The sequence below is a fragment of the Pan troglodytes genome, chromosome 20 (assembly GCF_028858775.2).
Source record: "Pan troglodytes isolate AG18354 chromosome 20, NHGRI_mPanTro3-v2.0_pri, whole genome shotgun sequence".
NCBI classification, from domain to species: domain Eukaryota; kingdom Metazoa; phylum Chordata; class Mammalia; order Primates; family Hominidae; genus Pan; species Pan troglodytes.
The window spans coordinates 23,566,773-23,594,751 of NC_072418.2; the positions used below are offsets into that span (position 1 = coordinate 23,566,773).

The window sequence follows — 27,979 nt, forward strand, 5'->3', positions numbered from 1 at the left end:
GGACAGGACGGCTTCCGGGATGTGGCGGGGCCTTTGTCTCTCGCTGCAGCCTGAGCTCCAGGTCCCCCCTTCACTGCTCTGTGTCCTCTGCTCCTAGAGGCCCAACATCTGTGGCCCTGTGACCTGCAGGTATTGGGAGACCCACAGCTAAGACACCGGGACCCCCTGAAAGCCTAGAAATGGTGAGAGTGCCGGGTCGGACATCCCGAGAGAGGGGAAGGGCTGGTTGTAACCGGTGGGAAGTGGCTGTGGCGGGACTCAGGCCTCCCCGCAGTCAGCTCCACAGTCTGCGCCCCGAGTTCTCCTTGCCCAGCTCGGCCTCAGTCCCCTCCAGCCATAAGATGGCGGCTGCGCTGACAGTCGGGACCCCAGGCGTCCTGTCTCTTCACTGCACAGTGACTGTGCCCTGGCCTGGAGTCCTCTCTGGGCAGCTCTGCACCCGCAGCGCCGCGTCTTTCCCAAATTGTGCAGGGACCACGGGAGGGTCTTCAGGGGACAGTTCTGACTCGGGGTGCGGGTTCATGAATGGGAAGAGCTTTGTTCCGTGGAGTTCCCAGTTCCTCTTGTCTTCTGTTAAAAATATATGGGAGTCACTACAAAAACATTAAATAATTTAATCAAAGAGTGATTCAAAAATTGTGGAGCACCCAGCTGTGGTTTGTAATCTGTGCTTCATGGGCGGGACTTGAAGAAAAGACTTTTATAAAAAGCATGATGAAGAAAACCAAATTCAGTAATTGGTTAGGTAGAGTTACATAGTTTCTTAGTTTGTACAATAAAGGTGAAAATTTCCTGATTATGTAATCAGAGGTTAATTGGCAGTTTATAGTTGGTTAGGGCTGAGTTTTGTTTCTCTCAATGTAGTAATTTACTGAAAAATGCACGTCAGTTAGATTTTTTTAAAGTAGGAACCCAGGGACTAAAGACACCTCCGTCTAATTGCCTGCCTTTTAATTATTTTCACAGTCCATGGGGAGCTGATTTTCCGCTGCATTTTTCACCTGTGTCCCAAGCAGGGTCTTAAGTCTAACCCCCATTCCTCATTTCTCCAGCCTCCCTCTGGCTTGCAGTAAGATACTAAATTTCCAGTTCCTTCTGGTGTTTCCAAATGCCAGCTTTTCCTCCCTAATTCACGTTATCGCCTATTTGTCTTTTAGTGTACTTTTCTATACCGTATTTTAATTATTTTTTGACAAAGCATTAAATGACGCTTTTTAAAAAGTTTTTTAAAAGATATTTTTTAAAAAAATATCTGTAAACATTTCCCATGAGAAGAAAGCAAAGAATAATCCCCTGATACTGTATTGTTAAAACTCTCTGTGCCTTTTCTCCTTGTATCTTCTCTAGGCACAGAGATCTTGTCAGAATGTTTTTCGGTCGAGGTTTTCCTTTGGAAACTTTATGGGGTGATGTGTCCTCAGCCACCTTTTAGTTTTTTTCTGGTCGTGGGTTTCAGTGCTGTCTGGGGATGAACTAAGATATCCACCGTGGTTATGTCAGCTAAAGTGCCTAGTGAATATCAGCTTCTGGTTTATTTTCTTCCATAGGACGACCTGAAATATGGAGTGTATCCTCTCAAGGAAGCAAGTGGATGCCCTGGGGCTGAGAGGAATCTTCTAGTGTACTCTTATTTTGAAAAGGTAACCTCTTGAGACATTAAAATTGTCTATGCCCAACCCAGCTTTCATTTCTTGGGGACACATTGCTGGTCAGCCAGTCCGATGCTGGCGCTGATGGGAAAACACAGAAATAATGTTGCCCCCTGGATTGTCTTAGGGGGCAGAAAGATAATGAAATAAATATAGTGGAAGAAAAATAGTGTTAAAAAGTGAAAAATTTGTGACAGATAAAATAGTATCCCAAAAGACCAGAAAAAAACAAAAACAAAAACAAAAAAACCTGACTCTAGTGAGATGGTGTAAGAGCTTGCAAAGTAAAATGCACCTGGAGCAGTCACCGAGAAATACTGCAGTGTCTCCTGTATGGGTGGTTCATGAGCACATAAGTGAGCAGGAGTGGGTGGAAGAATCTCCCAAGTGATTGAATGGCCTGACTTGAAACATGAGTCAGACACACATTTGTTTTTTAATCAGCACTGCCACTCCCTGGGTTTGTCACCTTGAAAATATTTGTTTACTTATTTTGACCTCACTTTTTTAGCTGTAAATTGCATTATATTAGTAGGGCTTGAAAGGTAGGATTTTTTTTTTTTTTTTGAAACAAGTTTCACTCTTGCTGCCCAGGCTGCAGAGGGATTGATCTTGGCTCACTACAACCTCTGTCTCCCAGGTTCAAGCAATTCTCCTACCTCAGCCTCCTAAGTAGCTGAGATTACAGGCACACACCACCACACCCAGCTAATTTTTTGTATTTTTTTTTAGTAGAGACAGGGTTTCACCATGTTGGCCAGGCTGGTCTCGAACTCCTGACCTCAGATGATCTGCCTGCCTCAGCCTCCTAAAGTGCTGGGATTGCAGGCATGAGCCACTGTGCCTGGCAGGTAGGAAAATATTTACAAAGGGCATAAAAGAGGTGGGTTTTAGAAAAAAAATTAATGTCTAATTATGTATCCCATTTGTTAAAAATTCTCATTTACCTTTTTCTTTCCCAAAGTGAGTTTACAAGTTTCCTCAGATGTGTTTTTTTTATGGCTGGGTGCATTCAAACAGAATTCCAAGGCTTAGCTTTTAGAATGCTAGCTACCAAGGAAAAGAATAGGGAAAAATCTCTATTCATTCTGGCTGTACAGAATGAATACATTTCCATGAGATAATGTGGTAGATAATTGGTGAGTTACATAGATTCATGAAAACATCAGTTGCTCTTTTTGCAGGGTGAATTTGTGACTAAATATCTCTGTTCAAATCCTGTTATCTTGATTTCTGAGTTTCATGCTACATTTTATGAGATGAAACTTGGTATCACCTAGAAGTATTCCCATATAACTGTTTACTACATGGTTTTTAATGAAAACGATAAAATAATAGATATGTTGTCTGAAAGGAATGGATACTTTTGCTTCTCTTATTTAGGTACAAAATGTAAGTACCTTAAAATTTCCTTTCCTTATATGAACACTGTGTTTGAGTAATTTTGCTGGATTTTTCAAACACATAGTTTCGAAAACCAAGTGAGTAACTCTAAGGTGGAAATTAAAGGTTGAGCCCAGTGACTAAGAGCTAAGGCTAATATTGAGCCTACAAAAGGAGGTTATGAAAGGCCCACCTATGCGGTGGCTCACGCCTGTAATCCCAGCACTTTGGGAGGCCAAGGTGGGTGGATCACGAGGTCAGGAGATCGAGACCATCCTGGCTAACACGGTGAAAGCCTGTCTCTACTAAAAATACAAAAAAATTAGCCAGGCGTAGTGGTGGGCGCCTGTAGTCCCAGCTTACTCGGGAGGCTGAGGCAGGAGAATGGCATGAACCCGAGAGGCGGAGCTTACAGTGAGCCAAGATCGCGCCACTGCACTCCAGCCTGGGCGACAGAGCGAGACGCTATCTCAAAAAGAAACAAAGAAACAAATAAAAGCCCAGCTAGTTTTTTTCTGGGGATCCTCCCCTGCAGATGTCCCAGTCTGCTCAACCCAGCCATGGAAGAAGCCTTTCTGCTGACACAGCCCTGGAAAGCTGGGGACCCACAGGCAAATGCAGTTAGGATTCAGATGAAAGGGGACTGAGAGGATCTTACTGATGATGTTGTTATTGTTTTGAGGCAGTTTCTAGGCTTTGGAATATCAAAGTTAGATTTATGTAAAAAAAAATTCCAAAAGACTATTGCAACAGGAGGAAGTACCAATTATAAAAACTTTAAGTATTGGAAAGTTTAGGCTGACAAGGGCTTTCTTTCCTAGGGAGGAGCAAACAAGATTAGAAAGAAGGTGGGAGGGGAATGGCAAATGAAATGGCAAATGAACCGTGAAAAATCAGATTTTAGATCAGAGAATGTTTTACCATGAAGTCAGCATGTTCTTAGACGAGACATAAAATAAGTTTGTATGTTGAATCAGACTGAGGATAGTTCAAAGTTCTGGAGCCTGTGAAAAATTTTATTTAGACCACTGAAGACAAATGCAGCTGATTCTTTTAATTGGAAAAATAAGAAAATGTGCAGAGTTCTACCAGAAAGAGGTCCCAATCCAAGCCCCAAAAGAGGGTTCTTGGATTTTGCTCAAGAAAAAATTCAGGGTGAGTCCATACAGTAAAGTAAAAGGAAGTATTAAGAAAATATCACAAGGTCAGGAGTTTGAGACCAGCCTGATCAAGATGGTGAAACCCTGTCTCTACTAAAAACATAAAAATTAGCCAGGCTTGGTGGTGCACACCTGTAATCCCAGCTACTCAGGAGACTGAGGCAAAAGAATCACTTGAACCCAGGAGGCAGAGGTTGTAGTGAGCCGAGACCGTGCCACTGCACTCCAGCCTGGGTGACAGAGTGACACTCTGTCTGAAAAAAAAAAAAAAAAAAAAAGAAGAAAGTAAAGGAATAAAAGAATGGCTTACTCCATAGGCAGAGCAGCCCAAGGGTTGCTGTTTGCACATTTTTATGGTTATTTCTTGATTATATGCTAAACAAGGAATGGATTATTTATGCCTCCCAATTTTAGACAATATAGGATAGCTTCCTAATGTTTCCATATTTGTAAGCTGTCATGACACTTGTGGGAGTGTAGCAGTGAGGGCAATCAGAGGTCACTCTCGTCACATCTTGGTTTTGGTGGGTTTTATTTGACTTCTTTATTGCAACCTGTTTTGTCCACAAGGTCTTTATGACTTGTATCTTGTGCTGACCTTCTTTCCTACCCTGTTACTTAGAATGCCTAACCATCCAGGAATGCAGCCCAGTCAGTCTCAGTCCTATTTTACCCAGCCCCTATTCAAAATAGATTTGCTCTGGTTCCTCTGACATCTCCCCCATCTTTTTCACAAGGGCACACTTAATCCTGAGGGTTGTAGAGGGATGAAGATCCATTTTCTGTAACTACTTCATGCTGAATAGGGGTGATGATATTTTTGCCTAACTATTCAGTTTTCTTGACCCTGAAACAAAGGATCAGTGACATTTTATGCGAAGTCAAAAAGTATTACTTTCATCTTCCATTAGTTCAGTCCCTTCAGTTAATTCCTGTTCTGTTTGATAGTCATGAACATTCCAGTTCTCCATGTATACTGAATGTTTTTTCTCTATTCTAATGTTACAATTTCTAAAGTTATCACAAACTTGCATTTAAGAACATCTGTTGCTGGGCACAGTGGCTCCTGCCCGTAATCTCAGCCCTTTGGGAGGCCAAGGCAGGTGGATTATCTGACGTCAGGAGTTCAAGACCAGCCTGACCAACATGGTGAAACCCTGTCTCTACTAAAAATACAAAAAAAATAGCTGGATGTGGTGGTGGACGCCTGTAATCCCAGCCTAGTTGGGAGGCTGAGGCAAGAGAATTACTCGAACCTGGGAGGCAGAGGTTGCAGTGAGCTGAGATTGCATCATTACACTCCAGCCTGGGCAACAGAGTAAGACTCCATCTCAAAAGAAAAAAAAAAAATAGAACATCTGTCAAAGTTAACTATAAATCATCTTTTGAAGAGTACCAACACAAGATGATTGTCTGGATGGCAAAGTCTTAGGGCAGTCACAGTGAAAAAAAAAAAAAACCATGATTGACAAGGAAATTTGGTTAGCTCTGTGTCATATAATAATTTTATGTAACGATTGTGATTATTAATGATGTTTTACCATGAAGTCAGCATGTTCTTAGAAGAGACATAAAATAAGGTTGCATGTTGACTCAGACTGAGGATAGTTATATTATCATATTAGTTATATTAGTCATATTAGAATTACAGGAGTTTCCCTTAATTTTGGAACACATACCAATAACATATTTACACAAATATAGTCCAAAAATAGTCAAACATGATTTCACAGTTGACAGCCTTTTCTGTGTGATTTTTATACTAAATGAGCCAAATTTTTACTATTTTATATTTGTGTATGATTTATGTCGAACCCAATTCTTAGTGAATTTTTTTTAATTTTTTTTTTTTTGAGACAGAGTCTCGCCCCGTTGCCTAGGCTGGAGTGCTATGGCAGGATCTCAGCTCACTGGAACCTCTGCCTCCTGGGTTCAAGTGATTCTCCTGCCTCAGCCTCTTGAGTAGCTGGATTACAGGTGCACACCACCATACCTGGCTAATTTTTTTGTATCTTTAGTAGAGACTGGGTTTCATCATGTTGGCCAGGCTGGTCTCGAACTCCTGACCTTGTGATCGGCCCGCCTTGGCCTCCCAAAGTGCTGAGATTACAGACATGAGCCACCATGCCCGGCCTCTTAATGAATCTTTATAGACAAATCTATCCAATTTTAATGTTTGACCATAAGGTAGTATTCTCATAAACCTTTTATAACTCTTCACAAAGTCCTTGTTGTTAGAGTAGATCAGTGCTTTAAGAGAAATCTGTCATTTTTATCTCAATGTTCAATTTCTAGAAAAAACAATACCTATTTAACTTTAGTCAGTATGTTGACACACAGAATCTCTTTTGCAATTAAATTTTAGCAAATCTTCCACAATTTGTTTAAACCTTCAGTTTTATTCTATCTAATCTAAAACATTCCTTTAACCTTTTAATCTAGGCAAAAAAATCCACATTTCCATGTCTTCTTGTATAACCTTTTATCAAAAACATATTTCACTTTCGCTGAATTCCTTGCATGTAAAACTGTTTTTTAGTAGTCAAAATTAGATGTTACAATGTTAACTCTTAGCAACTTTTACTTTTGATGAAAACCTTGGTAAGTAAGGAATTTTAATTACATACTAGGAGTGAAGTCTAGGACACAGACACAAGTGTATATAAGGTCTGACTCCAATGTATTAATAGTTAGGGGGTGTGGCTAACTTGATGTGTCCCAGGCCTTACTTAGCTGTAAAACAGGCAAGTTGTACAGTGAACAGTCATAGTGGCATTTTGAGAAGTCTTAATTTAAGAGGCCTAATGACCTTTAAATTGTACAACATTTCTTGCATAAATTTCCTTCAGTGAATTATTTCATGACTTATACAGACCATCTACAATATGTTTGGGCTTTCTGATTTGTCCTAAACATCCCTCTTTTTAAATAACCAGTCATTTTACTTTAGGATAAGAATTTACTATACAACATCTTTTCTTATATAAAGTCTCTTTTCTTTATAACCTTTGTATATTTAGGGGACATGGCTAATTCCATATGTCTCAAGGCCTTATTTAGAATCTACTGGCTTCAAGATAGGTAAATTGAGCAATTTTTAAAAGTCAAAGAGCCAATATATGACCTTAAAATATTTGGTAAATCTAATATGTGACCTATATAACTTAGATCAAATGTTTATATTTTGAAGACTTTTTATTTTCCCAATGATCTTTAAAACTGTTTTTATTTCCAAAAGATTACTTGTCACATGAACTAAAAGGTGTTACACTTTTAACTTTTCTGACAAAATATTTGATTTACACTCTTACTATTTTTAAACCAATTAATCAGAGTTCTTTCATATCACACACACAACACATGTAAATACAAAGACAGAAGATTCAGTAGTTGTAAGGTTTTTCTTTGTCAATTTCTTTCTTTTTTTTTTTTTTTGAAGGAAAGTTTGTATTATTTTAATTATTTTTATGTATAGAAAACTCAACAGTGTACATTTAACCCAGTTGAGTGGCAAGTTCTTTAGTCTTTGCCTTTTTGAGCTTGGCGATCTGAGCCACAGACTTGAGACCCAGGGCCTTCCCTCCCCAGTGATGGCGGATCTCATCCTGTCATTGTAATTGGTCCTGATAGCTTCCCCCAGCTTAGCCAAAGCACCTTTGTCTTCTGAGTTAACCTGTGTGAAGACGACAGTGGTGCAGGTCTTCCTGTGGACTAGACGTCCTAGTCTTACCTTCCCCTTGATAATGCAGTAAGGGACTCCCCTTTTATGACACAGGGCAGGCAAGAAGACAACCAGCTTGATGGGATCCACATCATGCGCAATCACCACCAGCTGAACTTTCTTTTTCTCCACCAAGGTGGTGACAGTGTTAACTCCTGCTCGAAGGACACGTGGTCTCTTAATAAGGATGTCCCCTTTGTCAGCAGCTTTCTTCTCGGCCCGGGCCAACAGCCTCTGCTTCTTCTCTTGCTTTGTCTCTGGTCTGTACTTGTAGGCTAGCTTAAGCAGCTGAGTAGCTGTTTGGTGGTCCAGGCCCTGGGTGAACTGGTTAATCACAGAAAAACACTTTCAGCCACCTATAGAGGATGGCTCTTTGCTGCTGCAACCTGATATAGTGGGGCCATTTCGGGTGAGGTCCCTTTTGGGCTGGATGTCCTGCCCAGTGCCACAATTCTTAGGCCTTTTCTCAAACAGGAAATTCACCACTTTCTTGGCCTCCTGCTGCTTCACAACAGCAGGGGTTGGAGCCACCTTCTTCCCCTAGGCCTGCTTTCCTTTTGGCATCTTGGGTCGGGGAAGGAGAGCTTCTTTGTCAGTTTCTTAATTGGATTACTAGTTTCAGCGTGGAGCCCAGGGCCAGGAAAGCATGTCGTTTTTATGGCCTAAAAAGTAAACAGAGCTGGAAAACAAAACAGATCCTCCTAAATTAAGGGTACCATTTTTAAATCAGATCTTGGATCTAAAAAGGAGAGAATTAGTTAATCCCAAGGGAAGTCTTATTTCTCAGTAGGGGTTGGGGATACCTCCATATTTCCTAGGTGGTCAAGATTATGTTTCTCTGATCCAAATATGAAGAACTGAGTATTTCCCCATAATTGCCATTAGCCATTCCAAAAGTATAGTTCTCACCTAGTTATTACATGCCAAGTTTCTTTTATAATGTGAAGTAATTTCTGATATCCCTCAAAGTCAAAAACATCAGATAACGCATTGCAAAACGAACAGAACCTTAGATTTTGAGAAGGCTCTATCCACCTTCAATTTTTGGAGTTTCATGAGGAAAAAGGGGTGTTTCTCAAAAGAGGGCCTGCGGCACCTCTTCTGTTTTTCCCAAGGTGTCCCAGCCTGTTAGAGCTTGAATATCTGCTGTACTTAAGCTGACTTTTAACCACAGTGCTTTTTTTTTCTTTTTTTTTTTTTGGAATGGAGTCTCGCTCTGTCGCCCAGGCTGGAATGCAGTGGCGCTCGCTATCTTGGCTCACTGTAATATCTGCCTCCCAGGTTCAAGTGATTCTCCTGCCTCAGCCTCCTGAGTTGCTGGGACTACAGGCGAGTACCACCACACCAGGCTAATTTTTTGTATTTTTAGTACAGATGGGGTTTCACCATGTTAACCAGAATGGTTCTATCTCCTGACCTTGTGATCAGCCCACCTTGGACTCCTAAAGTGCTGGGATTACAGGTGTGAGCCAATGACCACAGTGATCAGTGCTCTTTTAAAAAGTCCTTTTAAATTTCTTATTACCAGACTTTATTCAGGTCAAACAGCCAATATCTCTGGCTTTTGAATTTTACCAAAAGTAACTTCACAGGTGTTCTGAAAAGAAAATTCAAGGTGGTTCCTGGAGGGGAAGAGAATCAACAAATGGTAAAGCTCACCCAAATATCAAATAAGAAAGTACTCATTCCCTAAGCTGGGAATTGAATCCTGAACCTGGGCCACCATTATGATGGTGGAGACCAAGAGAAAATACTGTCATGTGGTCACAAGGTGGAGCTTCCAAGGCCATGAGTGAGCACTTTTCTGAGCCATCTTGAACAGCAGCCTTAAGGGGTCCTAGGCCTGCATTCTATCCTAAGGTATCCCTCTTAATGACAGAAGAATACAGAAAGACAAATTTATAGCTCAAAGTACAACAGATTTGTTACAGCTTAAGACTAACCTCACAAATGCATTCCCATATTAATTAGAACTTTACATAGAAGATAAACAGTATTTTTTTTCACCATTCATTCAATCAGTTTGCATAGAGAGGCTAGAAGTCTGGTCAGAAATTTGTACACTTTTGCCAGCATGCCAGGCTTCTGGGTTCCATTTCCCCGAGTGGCCCTAGTGATGTGGCTGGCTGCACCACAGCCCCGTGGGCCAAGCCACAACAAAAAGAAAAATTATCTTTTTCTGGCCAGATCAAAATATATGTGACAACATAGACATTAGCCACTCTTCTTAACAACCAATATGAAACTGGCAAGACTTAAACTTGGCCCCAGTTGGGCCCTGTCATTGTTAATTCAACTTAATAATCAGGAGTTTTATCTTGTGGTCTCTAGGCAAGATGGTTACTCTGAGTAATATAAAATAAGAAAGAGAAAAGAGAGAAAAAGCATTGTCTGTGGCAGGGTGGGAAGGCAAAGAGCTGAGGGGTCCAGAGAAAGACCTACTCATTGCAGCGATAATAAAAAGTTGAGGTGGCCGCTTCTTGGTAGGAAAGAGATTTTTTTCCCAACGGTCCCATTAGCACTTAAGTTTTCCCTTTTGGAGAAGAAAAAGATCCCCATGTCCCATGGTCCTGTAGATGCCTAATTCTGTCACCCATAGCCATCAGCAAAGAGTGCAAGACAGATTAATCCAAAAAGAATAGCAATGAATGTCCCACAGTGTCAAACCAGTTCTTAGCTGAGATGGATTTTACTGAGAGGGGTCTGTAACTTTCTGAATCTTAGGAAGGAATATAACCTTTCTAAGCTCGGCCTCAAATCCAAGTTCAGTCAAGCATCCTTGTCTTTTATTAAGAGGAGCCTTTAACCCACTGTGTCTTAGGAGAGACTCTAATTCTCTTAAGTTGTGCCTCTAACCCAATCCCATCCTTTACTCAGGTATATGCACACCACTCACCCAAAGTCAGCTGATTGGTGCACACAGATGATTTTCCTTTGGGTCAGAGGTCTCTTAAGTATAGTCCCTTTGTGGTTACCAGAAAGATGTTACCGGAAAGAAGTTCTGATCCAGACCCCAAGAGAGGGTTCTTAGATCTCTCTCAAGAAAGAATTGAGGGCGAGTCCGTAAAGTGATAGCAAGTTAATGAAGAAAGTAAGTAAATAGAAGAATGGCTTTCTCTATAGGCAGAGCAGCGGCTGCTAGTTGCACATTTTTATGGTTATTTCTTGATTATATGCTAAACAAGGGGTGGAATATTTATGCCTCTCCTTTTTCAACTATTTTAAGATAACTTCCAGACATTGCCATGGCATTTATAAACTATCATAGCACTGGTGGGAGTGTAGCAGAGAGGACAACCACAGGTCAGTCTCATCACCATGTTAATTTTGGTGGGTTTTATCCAGCTTCTATACTGCAAACTGTGTTATCAGCCAGGTCTTTATGACCTGTATCTTGTGCTGACCTCCTATCTCATCTTGTGAGTTAGAATGTCTGACCATCTGGGAATTCAGCCCAGTGGGTCTCAGCGTTATTTTTACTCAGCCTCTATTCAAAATAGAGGCTGCTCTGGTTCAATACACCTCTGACAGAGTCTGTGTCTGGCTATGTGATAAATAAGAAAAGAGAGCACCATCTAAGTCATAATGGGAAGGGTGTTTCTTTCCATAAACTATTTCTAGAGAACACAAAGGATGAAGAATTTTATTAATCACAGCTATTTACCCAGATTATGTTTGTGATTCATCATTCCCCACCTCTTTTCTTTGTCATATACATTTCTTCCATTTGACTTTTCCTGGGTTGTACTTTTTATAATAAACTAGTAAACATAACTACAGTGTTTTGCTGAGTTCTGTGAGTAGCTTGATCTAATTATTGAACTTGAGGAAGGCTGTGGGAGTCCCCATTTTTTTTTCTTTTTTGAGACAAAGTTTCGCTCTTGTTGTCCAGTTTGGAGTACAGTGCCGTGATCTTGGCTCACCACAACCTCTGCCTTCCGAGTTCAAGCGATTCTCCTGCCTCAGCCTCCCTAGTAGCTGGGATTACAGGTGCCCACCACCATGCCCGTCTAATTTTGTATTTTTAGTAGAGACGGGGTTTCTTCATGTTGGTCAGGCTGGTCTCAAACGCCCAACCTCAGTTGAGCCACCTGCCTTGGCCTCCCAAAGTACTGGGATTACAGGCATGAGCCGCCGCACCCATTGGGAGTCCCCAAATTTTTTTTTTTTAATTATACTTTAAGTTTTATGGTACATGTGCACAACGTGCAGGTTAGTTATATATGTATACATGTGCCATGTTGGTGTGCTGCACCCATTAACTCATCATTTAACATTAGGTATATCTCCTAATGCTATCCCTCCCCCCTCCACCCCACAACAGGCCCCAGTGTGTGATGTTCCCCTTCCTGTGTCCATGTGTTCTCATTGTTCAATTCCCACCTGTGAGTGAGAACATGCGGTGTTTGGTTTTTTGTCCTTGCGATAGTTTGCTGAGAATGATGGTTTCCAACTTCGTCCATGTCCCTACAAAGGACATGAACTCATCATTTTTTATGGCTGCATAGTATTCCATGGTGTATATGTGCCACATTTTCTTAATCCAGTCTATCATTGTTGGACATTTGGCTTGGTTCCAAGTCTTTGCTATTGTGAATAGTGCTGCAGTAAACATATGTGTGCATGTGTCTTTATAGCAGCATGATTTATAAACTTTTGGGTATATACCCAGTAATGGGATTGCTGGGTCAAATGGTATTTCTAGTTCCAGATCCCTGAGGAATCGCCACACTGACTTCCCCAATGGTTGAACTAGTTTACAGTCCCACCAACAGTGTAAAAGTGTTCCTATTTCTCCACATCCTCTCAAGCACCTGTTGTTTCCTGACTTTTTAATGATCGCCATTCTAACTGGTGTGAGATGGTATCTCATTGTGGTTTTGATTTGCATTTCTCTGATGGCCAGTGATGATGAGCATTTTTTCATGTATCTGTTGGCTGCATAAATGCCTTCTTTTGAGAAGTGTCTGTTCATATCCTTTGCCCACTTGTTGATGGGGTTGTTTGTTTTTTTCTTATAAATTTGTCTGAGTTCATTGCTGATTCTGGATATTAGCCCTTTGTCAGATGAGTAGATTGCAAAAATTTTCTTCCATTCTGTAGGTTGCCTGTTCACTCTGATGGTGGTTTCTTTTGCTGTGCAGAAGCTCTTTAGTTTAATTAGATCCCATTTGTCAATTTTGGCTTTTGTTGCCGTTGCTTTTGGTGTTTTAGACATGAAGTCCTTGCCCATGCCTATGTCCTGAATGGTATTGCCTAGATTTTCTTCTAGGGTTTTTATGGTTTTAGGTCTAACATTTAAGTCTTTAATCCATCTTGAATTAATTTTTGTATAAGGTGTAAGGAAAGGATCCAGTTTCAGCTTTCTACATATGGTTAGCCAGTTTTCCCAGCACCATTTATTAAATAGGGAATCGTTTCCCCATTTCTTGTTTTTGTCAGGTTTGTCAAAGATCAGATGGTTGTAGATATGCAGCATTATTTCTGAGGGCTCTGTTCTGTTCCATTGGTCTAGGTCTCTGTTTTGGTACCAGTACCATGCTGTTTTGGTTACTGTAGCCTTGTTGTATAGTTTGAAGTCAGGTAGCATGATGCCTCCAGCTTTGTTCTTTTGGCTTAGGATTGACTTGGCAATGTGGGCTCTTTTTTGGTTCCATATGAACTTTAAAGTAGTTTTTTCCAATTCTGTGAAGAAAGTCATTGGTAGCTTGATGGGGATGGCATTGAATCTATAAATTACCTTGCGGAGTCCCCAATTTTTAAACAGTAGCTCAGAAGCATAGATGAGCCTATGGGGTTTGTCACTGGCATCTGGAATGAGGACAGTGTTGTGGGACTGAGATCTGAATCAGGGTCTATGCTGACTCTGGGTGGTGTCAGAATTGAAATGTTAGACACTGAGTTGCTGTTTGAGAATTGCTTGGTGTTCAGCAAACTCTACAGATTTGGTGGCAGAAGGAAGATATCCCAGAGCCCTGTCCTGATATAAAATGAGTGTCTGCAAATGGGAGGCTCTTCTCTCCTGCACACAGGCTTTCACACTACCCATTGTCTTGGGATCCCAGGGCTCCTGCCAGGATTGAAGAGGATGAAAACTTAAAGGAAAGGAGCTCTGATGACAGACCCCCTTTTCACAAAGCTGCCACCACAGGATTCCCACCCACTCCCAAATATGCCCACTAGACATTGATGTATCCACACCTCTCCCAGCACTAGGCACCACCCTCAGGAATTTCACTATAGCATTGTTGATTTTAGTGTTTCTTGACAAAAACCCACAAAAGTGTCTACAAGTCTCCTGGCATATCCCCACATGCAGACGCTGAATCTGCCACAGCAACCTGTTTTCCCCACCAAGCTAGGGTTCTGGGCCACCTGTTCATAATCTCATCTGCCTACAGGCACACAGAAATAAATCAGAGTCCAGCCCCACCTGGGCCACCATCTGTAGAACAAACAACTCCCTGCACCTACATTGCACTCTTCCCCACGCATGGATTTTTTTTTTTCTTTTAACTTTTCTTTTTGGTTAAGGGGTCCATGTGCAGCTTTGTTATATAGGTAAAATTGTGTCATGGGGGTTTGGTGTAGATTGTTTTGTCACTGAGGTACTAAGCGTAAAACCGAACAGGTATTTTTTTCTGATCCTTCTTGTCCTTTCGTTCTGCATTCTCAACTAGGCCTCAGTGTCTGTCGTTCCCTTCTTTGTGTCCATGTGTTATTATTATTTAGCTCTTATAAATGATAGCATGCATTTGGTTTTGTTTCACTTTAGCTTTCTAAGGATAATGGTCTCCAGCATCATCTATGTTGCTGCAAATAACTTAATCTTGTTTTTTTTTTTTAATGGCCACATAATCTTCCATGATGTTTATGTACCGTACTTTGTTTTTTATTAAATCTTCTATTTTATTTAATTAATTTATTTGGAGACTGTGTTTCACTCTGTCACAAAGGCTGAAGTGCAGTGGTGCAATCTTGACTCACTTCATCCTCAACCTTCCAGGCTCAAGGCACCCTCTTACTTCAGCCCCCAAAGTAGCTGGGACTACATCCATGCACCACCATGCCCAGCTAACTTCTTTTTCTATCTTTTGTAGAGATGAGTTTTGCCATGTTGCCCAGGGTGGTCTTGAATGCTTGAGCTAAGGCAATCCACCTGCCTCGGCCTCCCAAAGTGCTGAGATTACAAGTGTGAACCACCTCACCCAACCATACCATATTATTTTAATCTAGTCTACCATTAATAGGCAATTAGGTTTGTTTTATGTCTTTGTTTGTTTGTTTGAGATGGAGTCTTACTCTGTCACCCAGACTAGAGTGCAGTGGTACCGTCTCACCTCACTGCAACCTCTGCCTCCTGGGTTCAAGCAATTCTCCTGCTTCAGCCTCCCATGTAGCTGGGACTGCAGGCATGTGCCATCACGCCCGGCTAATTTTTGTATTTTTAGTAGAGACAGAGTTTTGCCATGGGATTACTGTACGCAGCCTATTATTGACTTTCTAATTACAGCCATTCTGATTGGTGTGAGGTGGTATCTCATTGTGGTCTTTTTTTGCTTGTTTTTTGTATTTCTCTAGTGATTAGTGGTGAGCATTTGTTGCACATGCTTGTTAGCCACGTTTGTCTTCTTTTGAAAAGCATCTGTTCATGTTTTTTGCCTACTTTTTTTTCTTTTTTTTTAGACAGAGTCTTGCTCTGTCCCAGGCTGGAGTGTAGTGGTGGGACCTTGGCTCACTGCAACCTCCGCCTCCTAGGTTCAAGCTATTCTCCTGCCTCAGCCTCCCGAGTAGCTGGGATTACAGGTGTACGCCACCACGCCTGGCTAATTTTTTTGGATTTTTTTAGTAGAGACGGGGTTTCACCATGTTGGCCAGGTTTCGAACCCGACCCCACGATCCGCCCGCCTCGGCCTCCCAAAGTGCTGGGATTACAGGCATGAGCCACCACACCCGGCCATTTGTCTACTTTTTAATGAATTTTTTTTTTTTTTAAGCTCTGTATTCTGCTGCCTTGTTCTGTGAGTCTGTTTTTGTACCAATACCGTTCTGCTTTTGTTACCGTAGCCCTCTAGTGAGTGTGGTTTGAAGTGGGGTAATGTAATGCCTCCAGCTTTGTTCTTTTTGCTTAAAATTGCCTTGGCAATTCAGGCTCATTTTGGTTCCATATAAATTTTAAAATAGTTATTTTTTAGTTAACAGCGTTTTGGTAGTTTGATACAAATAGCATTAAATTGGTAAATGTCCTTGGGCAGTTTGGCCATTTTAATAATATTGATCTTTTCTATCTGTGAGCATAACATGTTTTTTTAATTTGTTTGTGTCATCTCTGACTTCTTTTGTTGTTGTTGAGACAGAGTCTTGCTCTGTCACCCAGGCTGGAGTGCAATGGTGCGATCTCAGCTTACTGCAACCTCTGCCTCCCTGGTTCAAGCTATTCTCCTGCCTCAGCTTCCCAAGTAGCTGGGATTACAGTCACATGCCACCATGCCTGGCTAATTTTTTTTGTATTTTTAGTGGAGACAGGGTTTCACCATGTTGGTCAGGCTGGTCTCAAACTCCTGACCTCGTGATCCGCCCACCTCGGACTCCCAAAGTGCTGGGATACAGGTGTGAGCTACTGGGCCTGGCCATCTCTGACTTCTTTAAGCAGTATTTTGTCATTCTTGTTATAGAGATCTTTCACCTCCCTGGTTAGCTGTATTCCTAGATATTCCATTCTTTTTGTGGCAGTTGTGAATGGGATTATGTTTTTGATTTGGCTTTCGGCTTGGATGTTGTTGATGTAAACGGATGCTATTGATTTAGTACCCTGAAACTTTGCTGGAGTTGTTTATCAGTTTAAACAGCTTTTTGCTGAGACTATAGGGTTTTGAAGATATAGAATCTTGTCATCTGAACATAAGGATAGTTTGACTTCCTCTCTTCTCTTTTGGATGTCTTTTATTTTAATCTTTTTCCTGATTGCTGTGGCCAGGACTTCCAATTCTGTGTTGAATAGGAGTTTTGAGGGAAGGCATTCTTGTCTTGTGCCAGTTTTCAAGGAGGAATGCATCCAGCTTGTGTCCATTCAGTATGTTGGCTGTAAGTTTGTCATAGATGACTCATTATTTTGACGTATGTACCTTCAATGCCTAGTTTGTTGAGGGTTTTAAACATGAAGGATGTTAAATTATATTGAGAGTGTTTTTAGCATCTATTGAGATAATCTTGTGGGTTTTGTCTTTAGTTCTGTTTATGTGATGAATAATATTCATTAATTGTTGTATGTTGAAAAAACCTTGCATACCAGAGATATAGCCTACTTGATCACACTGGATTAACTTGATGTTCTCCTGGATTTGGTTTGCCAGTATTTTGTTGAGAAAGTTTTCTTCAGTGTTCATCAAGGATATTGGCCTGAAGTTTTCTATTTTTTGTTTTATCTCTGCCAGGTTTTGGTATCAGAATTCTATATAGAATTATGATATATATATATAGTATACAAAAAGTGTATACTATTCTTTTTGTTGTTGTTGTTGTTGTTGGAGGCGGAGTCTCACTCTGTTGCCAGGCTGGAGTGCAGTGGCGCGATCTCGGCTTACCACAACCTCCGCCTCCCGAGCTCAAGTGATTCGCCTGCCTTAGCCTCACAAGTAGCTGGGACTACAGGCCTGGGCCACCACACCCAGGTAATTTTTGTATTTCTCGTAAAGACGGGGTTTCACCATGTTGGCCAGGATCGTCTTGATCTCTTGACCTCATGATCTGCCCGCCTTAGCCTTTCAAAGTGCTGGGATTACAGGCATGAGCCACTGCACCTGGCTGATGCTATTCTTATATAATGAGTTGAAAAGGAGTCCCTTTTACTCAGTATTTTAAAATAATTTTGGTAGAATTGATACCAGCTCTTTGTACATCAGGTAGAATTCACCTGCAAATTTGTCTGGTCCTGTTCTTTTTTTGGTTATTAGGCTATTTATTACTAATTCAATTTTGGAACTTGTTAGCCTATTCAGGGATTCTGTTTTGTTGCTGTTGTTATTGTTCAGTCTTTGGAGGATGTATCTTTGCTCCAAGGTTACAGTCCTAAACTTGGCCCAAGTGAACTCTCTACTTATATTCATGTTGCCTCAGCCTTTTTTTTTTTTTTAGGTAGACATATTACTTAGAGTATGCTAGAACAGCCTCTATGAGGAGATTTTTCCTTTGATTGTACTTTACTTGATGTAACACCCAAGGATGCAAGCCGGGTTGATCCCACCTAGAATCTGCACATAACATCTTGCTTCTGCCTGGGATTCACAAGACAGGGCCAGACTTTGGATTGAGAATATACAGAAAACCAATAGGAGGCATTTTCTGCATTGTGAGATGTCATCATAGACATCTGAAACCCCCCTTTGAGAATGTGGCTTTTTAAGCTTTTTAGATCTTGTTCAATGACCTGTTACAGTTATGTAAGAGGCTCCAGGTATAAATAGAGTCTGATGACAGAATCTTTAAGTTTAAACAAGCATCTTAAGAGTGAGAGATCAAGGCCACAAAATATCCAGAGCCATGACAACCACACCTATACCTACGTGTAAAATGTCATGCTGGAGCAGAGTATTCTTGTCTTTCCTCTTACCCAAAAGTGAATGAATCAGGATAGGTGATCCAGGTTCAGGAGCTCCACCAGAGCAGTTCCATTTTCTATTTAGAATCAGCCTGAGTCTCTCCATCCTGGCTTATCAGTGGGCCCTCAGCCGTGGATCACTAAGAACCCTCTCACAATCACTTAGGCATCTTTGAGACATTTGAGGATGTCCAGGGCAGGACTGTGTCAGGTTGACAAGAGTGATTAATTCTGCTTCTCTCAGTATAAGAGAAAGAAGTAATCCTGTGTTTTTTACTCCCTTCATATAAGAGGTCACTTTAGTTGGTACCAAGATGAGAGTTTCTCCAGTTTCCTAGTACTTAGGTGAAAGACAAAGAGGAGGTCTGGTGACTCAAATAAACTAATTGCTTCCATTTCATATGGTCATTCAAAACATAGATGAACCAGGTGCGGTGGATCATGCCTGTAATCCCAGCACTTTGGGAGGCCGAGGTGGGTGGATCACGAGGTCAAAACATCAAGACCATCCTGGCCAACATGGTGAAACCCCATCTCTGCTAAAAATACAAAAATTAGCTGGGCTTGGTGGCACGTGCCTGTAGTCCCAGCTACTCAGGAGGCTGAGGCAGGAGAATCTCTTGAACCTGGGAGGTGGAGGTTGCAGTGAGCTGAGATCATGCCACTGAACTCCAGCCTGGTGACAGAGCAAAGTTCCATCTCTAAATAAATAAATAAATAAATAAATAAAGCAGTCATGATCCCTACCATCCAGGAACTTTTAGTCTAGACTAGCAACTGGGTACATGGTTGAATTAAGTATCGTATGGTTAGTACAATGAATAGATGTGTACAAAAAAACTTGAGCTTTATTTGGGCCACTTTTTTTATATTGTTGTGACTTCTGATATCATCTGAAGGAATATTTATGGACAGGAGAATTGTTATTATTATTTGTGTTTCTTTTACCTTGCTAAGAATACATATATATCATCTGATAAAATTATCCTAGAAAACCTTGAGAGATTTGTTTAAGTTGCTTATTATTATATGTTATAACATTGAAAGGGCAGATTAAAGTTACATAAACTCTGGGATTTTAGTTTCTCTTAGGTAAGCTTAGGAAAAACTGAACTGGAAATACCCCAGTGGCATAGAGAACAGAATTCTACTGAGGGTCCAATGCCTAACCCAGGTCTGTTTTGTTTGTTTGTTTGTCTAAGATGGAGTTTTGCTCTTGTTGCGCAGGCTGGAGTGCAATGGCGCAATCTAGGCTAACTGCAACCTCCACCTCCCTGGTTCAAGTGATTCTCCTGCCTCATCCTCCCGAGTAGCTGGGATTACAGGCTTGCACCACCATGCCCGGCTAATTTTTGTATTTTTAGTAGAGATAAGTTTTCTCCATGTTGGTAAGACTGATCTCGAACTCCCGACCTCAGGTGATTTTCCCACCTAGGCCTCCCAAAGTGTTGGGATTACAGGCGTGAGCCACCGCACCAAGCGTTCACCCCTTGTTTTTTGTTTTTTTGTTTTTTGCTTTTTTCAGTTGGAGTCTTGCTCTTGTTTCCCAGGCTGGAGTGTAGTGGTGCAACCTCGGCTCACTGCAACCTCTGCCTCCCAGGTTCAAGCAATTCTTGTGCCTCAGCCTCCCAAGTAACTGGGATTACAGGTGCCCGTCACCACATCCAGCTAATTGTGTGTGTGTGTGTGTGTGTGTGTGTGTGTGTATGTGTTTTCTTGAAATGGAGTCTTGCTCTGTCGCTCAGGCTGGAATGCAGTGGCATGATCTTGGCACACTGCAACCTCCATCTATGGGAGTCAAGCGATTGTCCTGCTGCAGCCTCCTGAGTAGCTGGGATTACAGGCACCTGCCACCATGCCCATCTAATTTTTGTATATTTAGTAGAGACAGGGTTTCACCATGTTGGACAGGCTGGTTTTGAACTCCTGACCTCAGGTAATCCACCTGCCTCACCCTCCCAAAGTGCTGCGATTACAGGCATGAGCCACTGTACCCGGCAATTTTTGTATCTTCAGTGGAGACAGGGTTTCACCATTTTGGCCAGGCTGGTCTTGAACTCCTGACCTCAGGCGTCTCACCCACCTCAGCCTCCCAAAGTGCTGGGATTACAGGCATGACCACCACACCCGACCAGATTCACCCTTTTTGGAGCCCTTATTTAGGTCTGGCCCCACCCTGGAGTCTTGCATCACAAAAGTGATTTAAAAAGATGAGAGTTTTTGCTGGTGAATCCTGCTGCCTTTCTAGAGCTGGTGCTCAAAATTTCAGAAACCCAAAAGCAGGTAAATGAGAAAAATAAACTGTATATTTTGGGATCCTAATTTTTAAATTTTGTGTTAAAACCAGTGCTTACAGAAATATTCCATTTAGCAACTTGTTTTCTATTCCTGCAGATCCAGTAGTTGCTCCACAAGTAACAAAAAAGTAAATATAAACACAATAAAAATTTCTCTAAACTACATTAAATTCTCTCATTCTATATCCCTCCTATCTGTCTATATTTAGCTTTTATTCTATACATTTTATTTTTAAAAATGACAGAGAAACAGATGAAGAAATAAAAATGCTGAACCCTTTATCTAAATCCTGGGAATTATTGAACACTTAGAGTCAACTTCCAGGGTGTTATGAGGATTAAGTCACATAATGTGTTATTCCCCACATAGTGCTCTGTAACATACTCTTGAGCAGATAGTACCTGCTTAATAAACATTGCATTATTACATGTTTACATGTTGTTTTTCAAATGCAGAATTATTCTGAAATTGCTGCTTTCTGTTTCCTCTGTAAACTTTAAAGAGCCAGCAAAGAATACGAAACGTTTGGATGGAGATTGGTTGTCTCCATTTGTACCAGAAATATTTGTGTTGTGACAACAGAGCTGAGTGTAAGGGACTCTGTGCTGTGCCTGCTTTCTCTACTGCTAATAATGAACCCAGGGGTAGCAACATCAGCATTGGCAGGGGACTTGTTTGAAATACCCATTCATGGACTTTTTCCAAACCTGCAGATTCACATTACATAGATTGGGACCAAAATTCCCAAGTAATGTTGGTTTTTTTTGAGACGGAGTCTCGCTCTGTCACCCAGGCTGAAGTGTAATGGCACGATCTCGTCTCACTGCAACCTCTGCCCCCTGGGTTTAAGCGATTCTCCTGCCTCAGCCTCCTGAGTAGCTGGGATTACAGGCATGCACCACCACGCCAGCTAATTTTTTATTTTTAGTAGAGATGAGGTTTCTCCCTGTTTGTCAGGCTGGTCTTGAACTCCAGACCTCAGATGATCCGCCCCACTCCACGTCCCAAAGTGCTGGGATTACAGGCGGGAGTCACTGCTCCTGATCCTATTACCAAGTAATTTTTAAGCTCATTAAAGCTTGAGAGGCAGTGCTTATCAGCCCACTTCTCTCATTAGGATTACATGGTGAAATCCTGACTCTACTAAAAATACAAAAATTAGCTGGGTGTGGTGGTGTGTGCCTGTAATCCCAGCTACTCGGGAGGCTGAGGCGGGAGAATCACTTGAACCTGGGAGGCGGATGTTGCAGTGAGCTGAGATTGCACCATTACACTCGAGCCTGGTAAGAGCGTGAAACTCCATCTCAAAAAAAAAAAAAAAAAAAAAATTTGCAGAAATCTCTTTACTTGTGCCCTTTCCACAGTTTCTATTTATTGTTCTGGGTGGAAGCATCCATGTTGTTTTAATGAAGGGCCTCATGTGACTCTAAGCTGAGGCCAGAATCAAATATGAGGGCTTCAAAATACATTCATGAGAGTGAAGTGCCACCTTTGCACTAAAGGGTGGTCACAGGGCCTGTTCAGTTTGGGTTTGGTAGGGACAGGGCAGTGTGGTGCATATTTCCATTACTGTAGCAGAATTTGCTGGTGTCTGTGGCAGGGGAGGGCACCTGTGGACAGGAAAAGAGGAACATATATTTTTATTTCCATGGAGCAGCTCATTTTTTCCTGAATCTCTTCTGTTATAAAGGAGAGAAATGCATGGACTTTTTGGTCTTGGTCCTTCTGTCTGTGGGTGTGACACTAGTAGGTAAGCAGGTGGTGCTGATGCTTTTAAGGGAATTTTCTCAAGATGCAGGTGTTACTTGTCCAGAGAATTTTATCTGAAAAGGATTTCTAGAGGAGGAGAAAGAGGAAAAATGCTTCTTTTCAGCTAAACATGTCACAGATCAAGAGCTGTGTCCACTCTGCCTCCTGGAGTGCCATGAGTTTAGTACTTGGAAACCTCTGCTTGTGTTTTTCCTCCCCAATGAGTTTGTTTCAGGTACTTTTAAAAATTCTTGTGATAGTCAAGGGTCTCTAAAAAATATTTGTTTCCGGCCGGGCGCGGTGGCTCATGCCTTTAATCCCAGGATTTTGGGAGGCCGAGGCAGGTGGATCACTTGAGGTTGGGCATTCAAGACCAGCCTGACCAAGATGGATAAACCCCGTCTCTACTAAAAATACAAAATTAGACAGGCATGGTAGCACATGCCTGTCATCCTAGCTACTAGGAGGCTGAGGCAGGAGAATCACTTGAACCTGGCAGACGGAGGTTGTGGTGAGCCAAGATCACACCATTGCACTTCACCCTGGGCAACGAGTGAAACTGTCTCAAAAAAAAAAAAAAAAAAAAAGTTTTCCTATGTACCAGACCCTTCTCTACATCATGGCTTCTTATATGCAATGCAGAATTCCTACCATGAATTTATGATCTGCCATATTAAAAGTGTTCCTTTTGTGGCTGTTGAACATGGGAAGATGTGGATACTCAAGATTCCTACTGGGGAAAAGCTGGGGTCCTTAGTAAAGATGGAGAACATATAATGTTGTGGTTTCATCTAAACCCAGGAAGTTGTGAAAAAATTATTAAGAGATACCTGCTTTCTAGAGTGCTAAAGACTACTTAAAATCATTATTAAAATTATGGAATGCGGGAGATATCTTGACCTTTGCATAAAACTGATTTTTTAATGGTTAAATTCAGTCTATAGTTGACTTTTTGAGGGGCAATATCTCAGCAGTGATGCTGTGTTCTTCTGTGTGCATCAGCACATCATAGAAATTTGTTCTAGTGTAGTTGATGTTAATAATTTACTTGGTTAAAGAGCTCTGTGACTTTTTTTCACTATAGAGTTAATTATTTTTATCTTTATTATTAAGTATCTTTATACAGCTAATGTGCATAAACCATCACAATTAATCTGGTGCCTGCCCTTTTTTCTTAGGTTTTTTTGTTTTTGTTTTTTTTTGCATGTGTCTGTCTTTGGAAAATGAAGACACTTAATTTTGTTTACAAGCCAGAAACATTGGGAAAAACACAGTCTCTTTCACTTGCCTAATGTTTGACAAAATAGTCTTCCTGGGATAAAAACATTGGCATTACTAGTGACCTTTTTAGAATTTTAAAAACTCAGACTTTATTCCAGATCTTCTGAAAAATATAAAAAAATCTTCACGGCAGGATCTCCAGTTTATCATGCACATTTAAATTTGAGAGGTACCTTCTGACTCAACATATTTTTCTTTGTCTGAAAAATATACACAACTCATTATGATGTAAGTATAGCACTCAATAATGTATATGTTTGTGTTTGTGTCCTTAATTATATACTTTGTCATCCAGAGAAGTATCATATATGCACTGGTGTTGTGGATCTTAGGCCATTCTCTGCCCTCAGAGTAGGAGAATACATTAGAAAATATTTGTGTTAAAAATTATTGGATAATTTCAGTTATTCTTATAAGTCAGAATCAGTTCTCTTTACTATCTCATTTCACCTTAATTCAAATAATAAATTCTGCCCATGGCCACTTGTTAAATATATGTGTGTCTGTGTGTACGTGTTTTTCAGGAGACATTGACATTTAGGGATGTGGCCATAGAATTCTCTCTGGAGGAGTGGGAATGCCTGAACCCTGCTCAGCAGAATTTATATATGAATGTGATGTTAGAGAACTACAAAAACCTGGTCTTCTTGGGTGAGAATAACTTTAATACACAATTCTTAATATGCCCTAAATGTTTTATGTCTCTTTTTTTGTAGATTTTTTTTGATAATTTATGCTTTGTATAAATGAGTTTCTGATCCCAGTTTTCAAGAAAATCTTGATGATTTGTCCATGTGGAAAAGAATTTCTTCAACATGTTTCATCTTGATCTGAACTTTCCACATTCCTGAGCTGATGTGTATCCTTCACTCTAGATTAGTGATAATTCCAGAAATTTAGTGGCATAAAATATCACTGCCTATATCTTAAAATCTATTTGCCATCACCAATTTTTGATTCAGGTAGTAAAATTAAAAACCTACAAATTTAAAATATTTTCTAAATAGTTAGAGATGTCTCTCTTTAATCAGTATTTTCAGATTTATTTTATTTTATTTATTTATTTTTTTGAGATGGAATCTCACCCTGTCACCCAGGCCGGAGTGCAGTGGTGCGATCTCGGCTCACTGCAACCTCCACCCTGGGTTCAAGCGATTCTCCTGCCTCAGCCTCCCAAGTAGCTGGGATTACAGGTGCACACCTCCACACCCAGCAAATTTTTATGTTAGTAGATACAGTGTTTCACCATGTTGGCCAGGCTGGTCTCAAACTCCTGACCTCAGGAGATCCGCCCACCTCACCCTTCCAAAGTGCTGGGATTACAGGCGTGAGCCACTGCGCCTGGCTAAAACACTTTTTTTTTTTTTTTTTTGAGACGGAAGTTTGCTCTTGTTGCCTAGGCTGGAGTGCAATGCACTATCTTGGCTCAGTGCCACCTCCACCTCCCGGGTCCAAGCAATTCTCCTCCTTAGCCTCTGGAGTTGCTGGGACTACAGGCACCTGCCACCATGCCCAGCTAATTTTGTATTTTTAGTAGAGATGGGGTTTCACCATGTTGGACAGGTTGGTCTCAAACTCCTGACCTCAGGTGATCTGTCCGTCTCGGCCTCCCAAAGTGCTGAGATAACAGGCATGAGCAACTGCGCCCAGCCTTTGGATTAATTTTCTAAAATATTCTATCACATCCTTTTTACTGAGCACAGTACTAGGTTAGTAATTAGAGAATATAGGCAAGATTCATGTTATTTATTTTTAATAAAGCAGGTGTTGCTGTCTCTAAGCAAGACCCAGTCACCTGTCTGGAGCAAGAAAAAGAGCCCTGGAATATGAAGAGACATGAGATGGTTGATGAACCCTCAGGTAGGTGAGAGTGAAAAAAAACAGATGACACAGATGAGAGGTCCAAAGCTTAAAAAAAAAAAATGTGCCAGTCCTTACAGTGTGTTTTGGGAAGCTGTGTTATAAAGCATGTAGTTTCTGGGAGGCCTGAATATTTTCTTAAAATTTTTTCTTACATAGGGACATCTTCTGTCTTATGCTTTTAAATTCTCTAAGAATTCTACTTTTCCTTGGGGGATCTTCCTTCAAGTCTACAAGAGAGCCAAAGCATATTGTCATAGCATATAAAAGACTGTCATAGCATATAATCTGACTGCTTTTTTATTGTTTTGGGGGACACACAAATATCTGTATGATTTTGAAAAATTCTTTGTTAAATTATTTTTTAGTTCTCTTTTTGAATCCTGTCTGAAATATGTGAGAGTAGTGATTTCTGTTCCATTAGGGGTTTCTTGTTAATTTTTTTGCATATTCCATCCTCTTTGTATTACTATAGTCTTAAGATATAGTTTGAAATTATAAATTATCATGTCCCTCTGCTTTGTTCTTTTTTCTCAAGAATGCTTTGGCTATTTGAAATTTATTACAATTTCTTGTAACTTTTAGAATTGTATTTCCTATTGTGAAAAAAATACCACTGGAATTATCATGGGGAGTTTATTAAATGTATAGATTACTTTAGATAATATGGCATTTTAACAATATTCTTTCAATCCAAGACATGAATTTTTTTTTTTTTTTTTTTTTTTTGAGACAGAATCTCACTCTGTCATCAGGCTGGAGTGCAGTGGCACAATCTTGGCTCACTGCAACCTCCACCTCCTGTGTTCAAGCGATTCTCCTGCTTCAGCCTTCTGAGTAGCTGGGACTACAGGCATGTGCCACCACACATAGCTAATTTTTTATATTTTTAATACAGCTGGGGTTTCACCGTGCTGTTCAGACTGGTCTCAAACTCCTGACCTTGTGATCTGCCCACCTCGGCCTCCCAAAGTGCTGGGATTACGGGTGTAAGCCACTGTGCCTGGCCAACATGAAATATTTTAAAATTTATTTTTGTCTTCTCTAATTTTTTTCATTGATATATATTTCATTGTAAAGATTTTTTACCTTCTTCGTTATATTTGTTCTCAGAAATTTATTTTAATGCTATTATTAATAAGACTGTTTTCTTCCTCTATTGTATCAGATAGTTTTAAGTGTATGGAACCATAACTTTATGTTAATTTTATATTTTGTTAAGTTACTGACTATTTATTAGTTTAGACAAATTTTTCTTTTTTTTCTTTTTTTGAGACACAGTCTCACTGTGTTGCCTAGGCTGGAGTGCAATGGCATAATCTCAGCTCACTGCAACCTCTGCATCCTAGGTTCAAGCGATTCTCCTGCCTCAGCCTCCTAAGTAGTTGGGATTACAGGCACTCGGCACCATGCCCAGCTAAATTTTTTTTTGCATTTTTAGTAAGACGAAATTTCACTCTGTTGGCCAGGCTGGTCTTGAACTTCTGACCTTGTGATTTGCCCCCCTCAGCCTCCCAAAATGCTGGGATTACAGGTGTGAACCACCGCGCCTGGCTGTTTAGACAAATTTTAATGTACTGTTTATGGTTTTTTTATATATAAGATCATATGATCCACAAACAGCAACTTTTTACTTATTTCTCTTTAATTCCAATGGCTTTTAAAAAATGTTCTTGACTAATTCTTGTGCCACATACTTTCAGTGCTACATTAAAATAGAAGCATTGACAATGGGCACAATATAGTTTTATATTGGTATCTGTGAATTTGAAGGAGCAAACAACTCCTTAGCTTTTATAAACAGGTTTCAGGAGGTAAAGATCTTTTTCTGTTGTGTCCCTAGGGTGATGGAATGCCCTCTGGGTTTGTAGTGAAGAGGGGTTGTAGCTTTGTCACAAGGCTGCTGGGTCTGCGCTAGAGTCCACCTTTAGATGGCTTGTCACAAGGGCTTGGGTAATTGTAATTCCCATCTTATTTTTGGACAGATTGTATATATTCTTTAAGACTTTGATCTGTAGGGCAGATACTAGGGCAGATTTCTGCAGTTGGCTCCTTATATAATGGCCCTATCAGGATGTGAATGGGTTTGCCCTTCACTGAGTACCAGAGAGGATTTCTTCAGGTCACTGTGTGGGTTTCTATTTAGGAAAAACTGATCATGATCTGCGGCTCAGAGAGCTGGAACTGAGTCATTAAACTGCTTCAGGGACCACAGTAAAAACCAAGGTCTGTAAACCTGTCTGCATGGCTGCAAATAGGTGTCTTCCTCCAGGTCTCTGGA

The 27,979-nt window shown here is 40.7% G+C and overlaps 2 protein-coding genes and 1 pseudogene across 3 annotated transcripts in view; 2 read left to right on the forward strand and 1 right to left on the reverse strand.

Moving 5' to 3' along the window:
* On the forward strand, positions 1–27,956 carry ZNF431 (zinc finger protein 431). Of its 2 annotated transcripts, none has more exons than XM_054672867.2 (5): positions 1–182; positions 1,548–1,640; positions 24,363–24,489; positions 25,603–25,698; positions 27,845–27,956. In XM_054672867.2, exons 1-5 carry the CDS (start codon positions 180–182, stop codon positions 27,892–27,894), a joined length of 369 nt encoding a protein of 122 aa, XP_054528842.1. In that variant the 5' UTR covers positions 1–179; the 3' UTR covers positions 27,895–27,956. The 2 variants fall into 2 exon arrangements, with proteins under 2 accessions (XP_054528842.1, XP_063657516.1); XM_063801446.1 differs by having other exon boundaries at positions 25,600–25,698; positions 27,845–27,950.
* Positions 1–27,979, forward strand: part of LOC129135340 (zinc finger protein 85-like) — a 105,362-nt gene that overhangs the window by 59,859 nt on the left and 17,524 nt on the right.
* On the reverse strand, positions 6,215–8,477 carry LOC129137978 (large ribosomal subunit protein eL8-like; annotated as a pseudogene).

Coding starts and splice junctions, on each gene's coding strand:
- ZNF431 (XM_063801446.1), top strand. Junction 1,641..24,362: donor TGTACTCTTATTTTGAAAAG/GTAACCTCTTGA, acceptor CGTGTTTTTCAG/GAGACATTGACATTTAGGGA. Junction 24,490..25,599: donor CAAAAACCTGGTCTTCTTGG/GTGAGAATAACT, acceptor TTTTTAATAAAG/CAGGTGTTGCTGTCTCTAAG.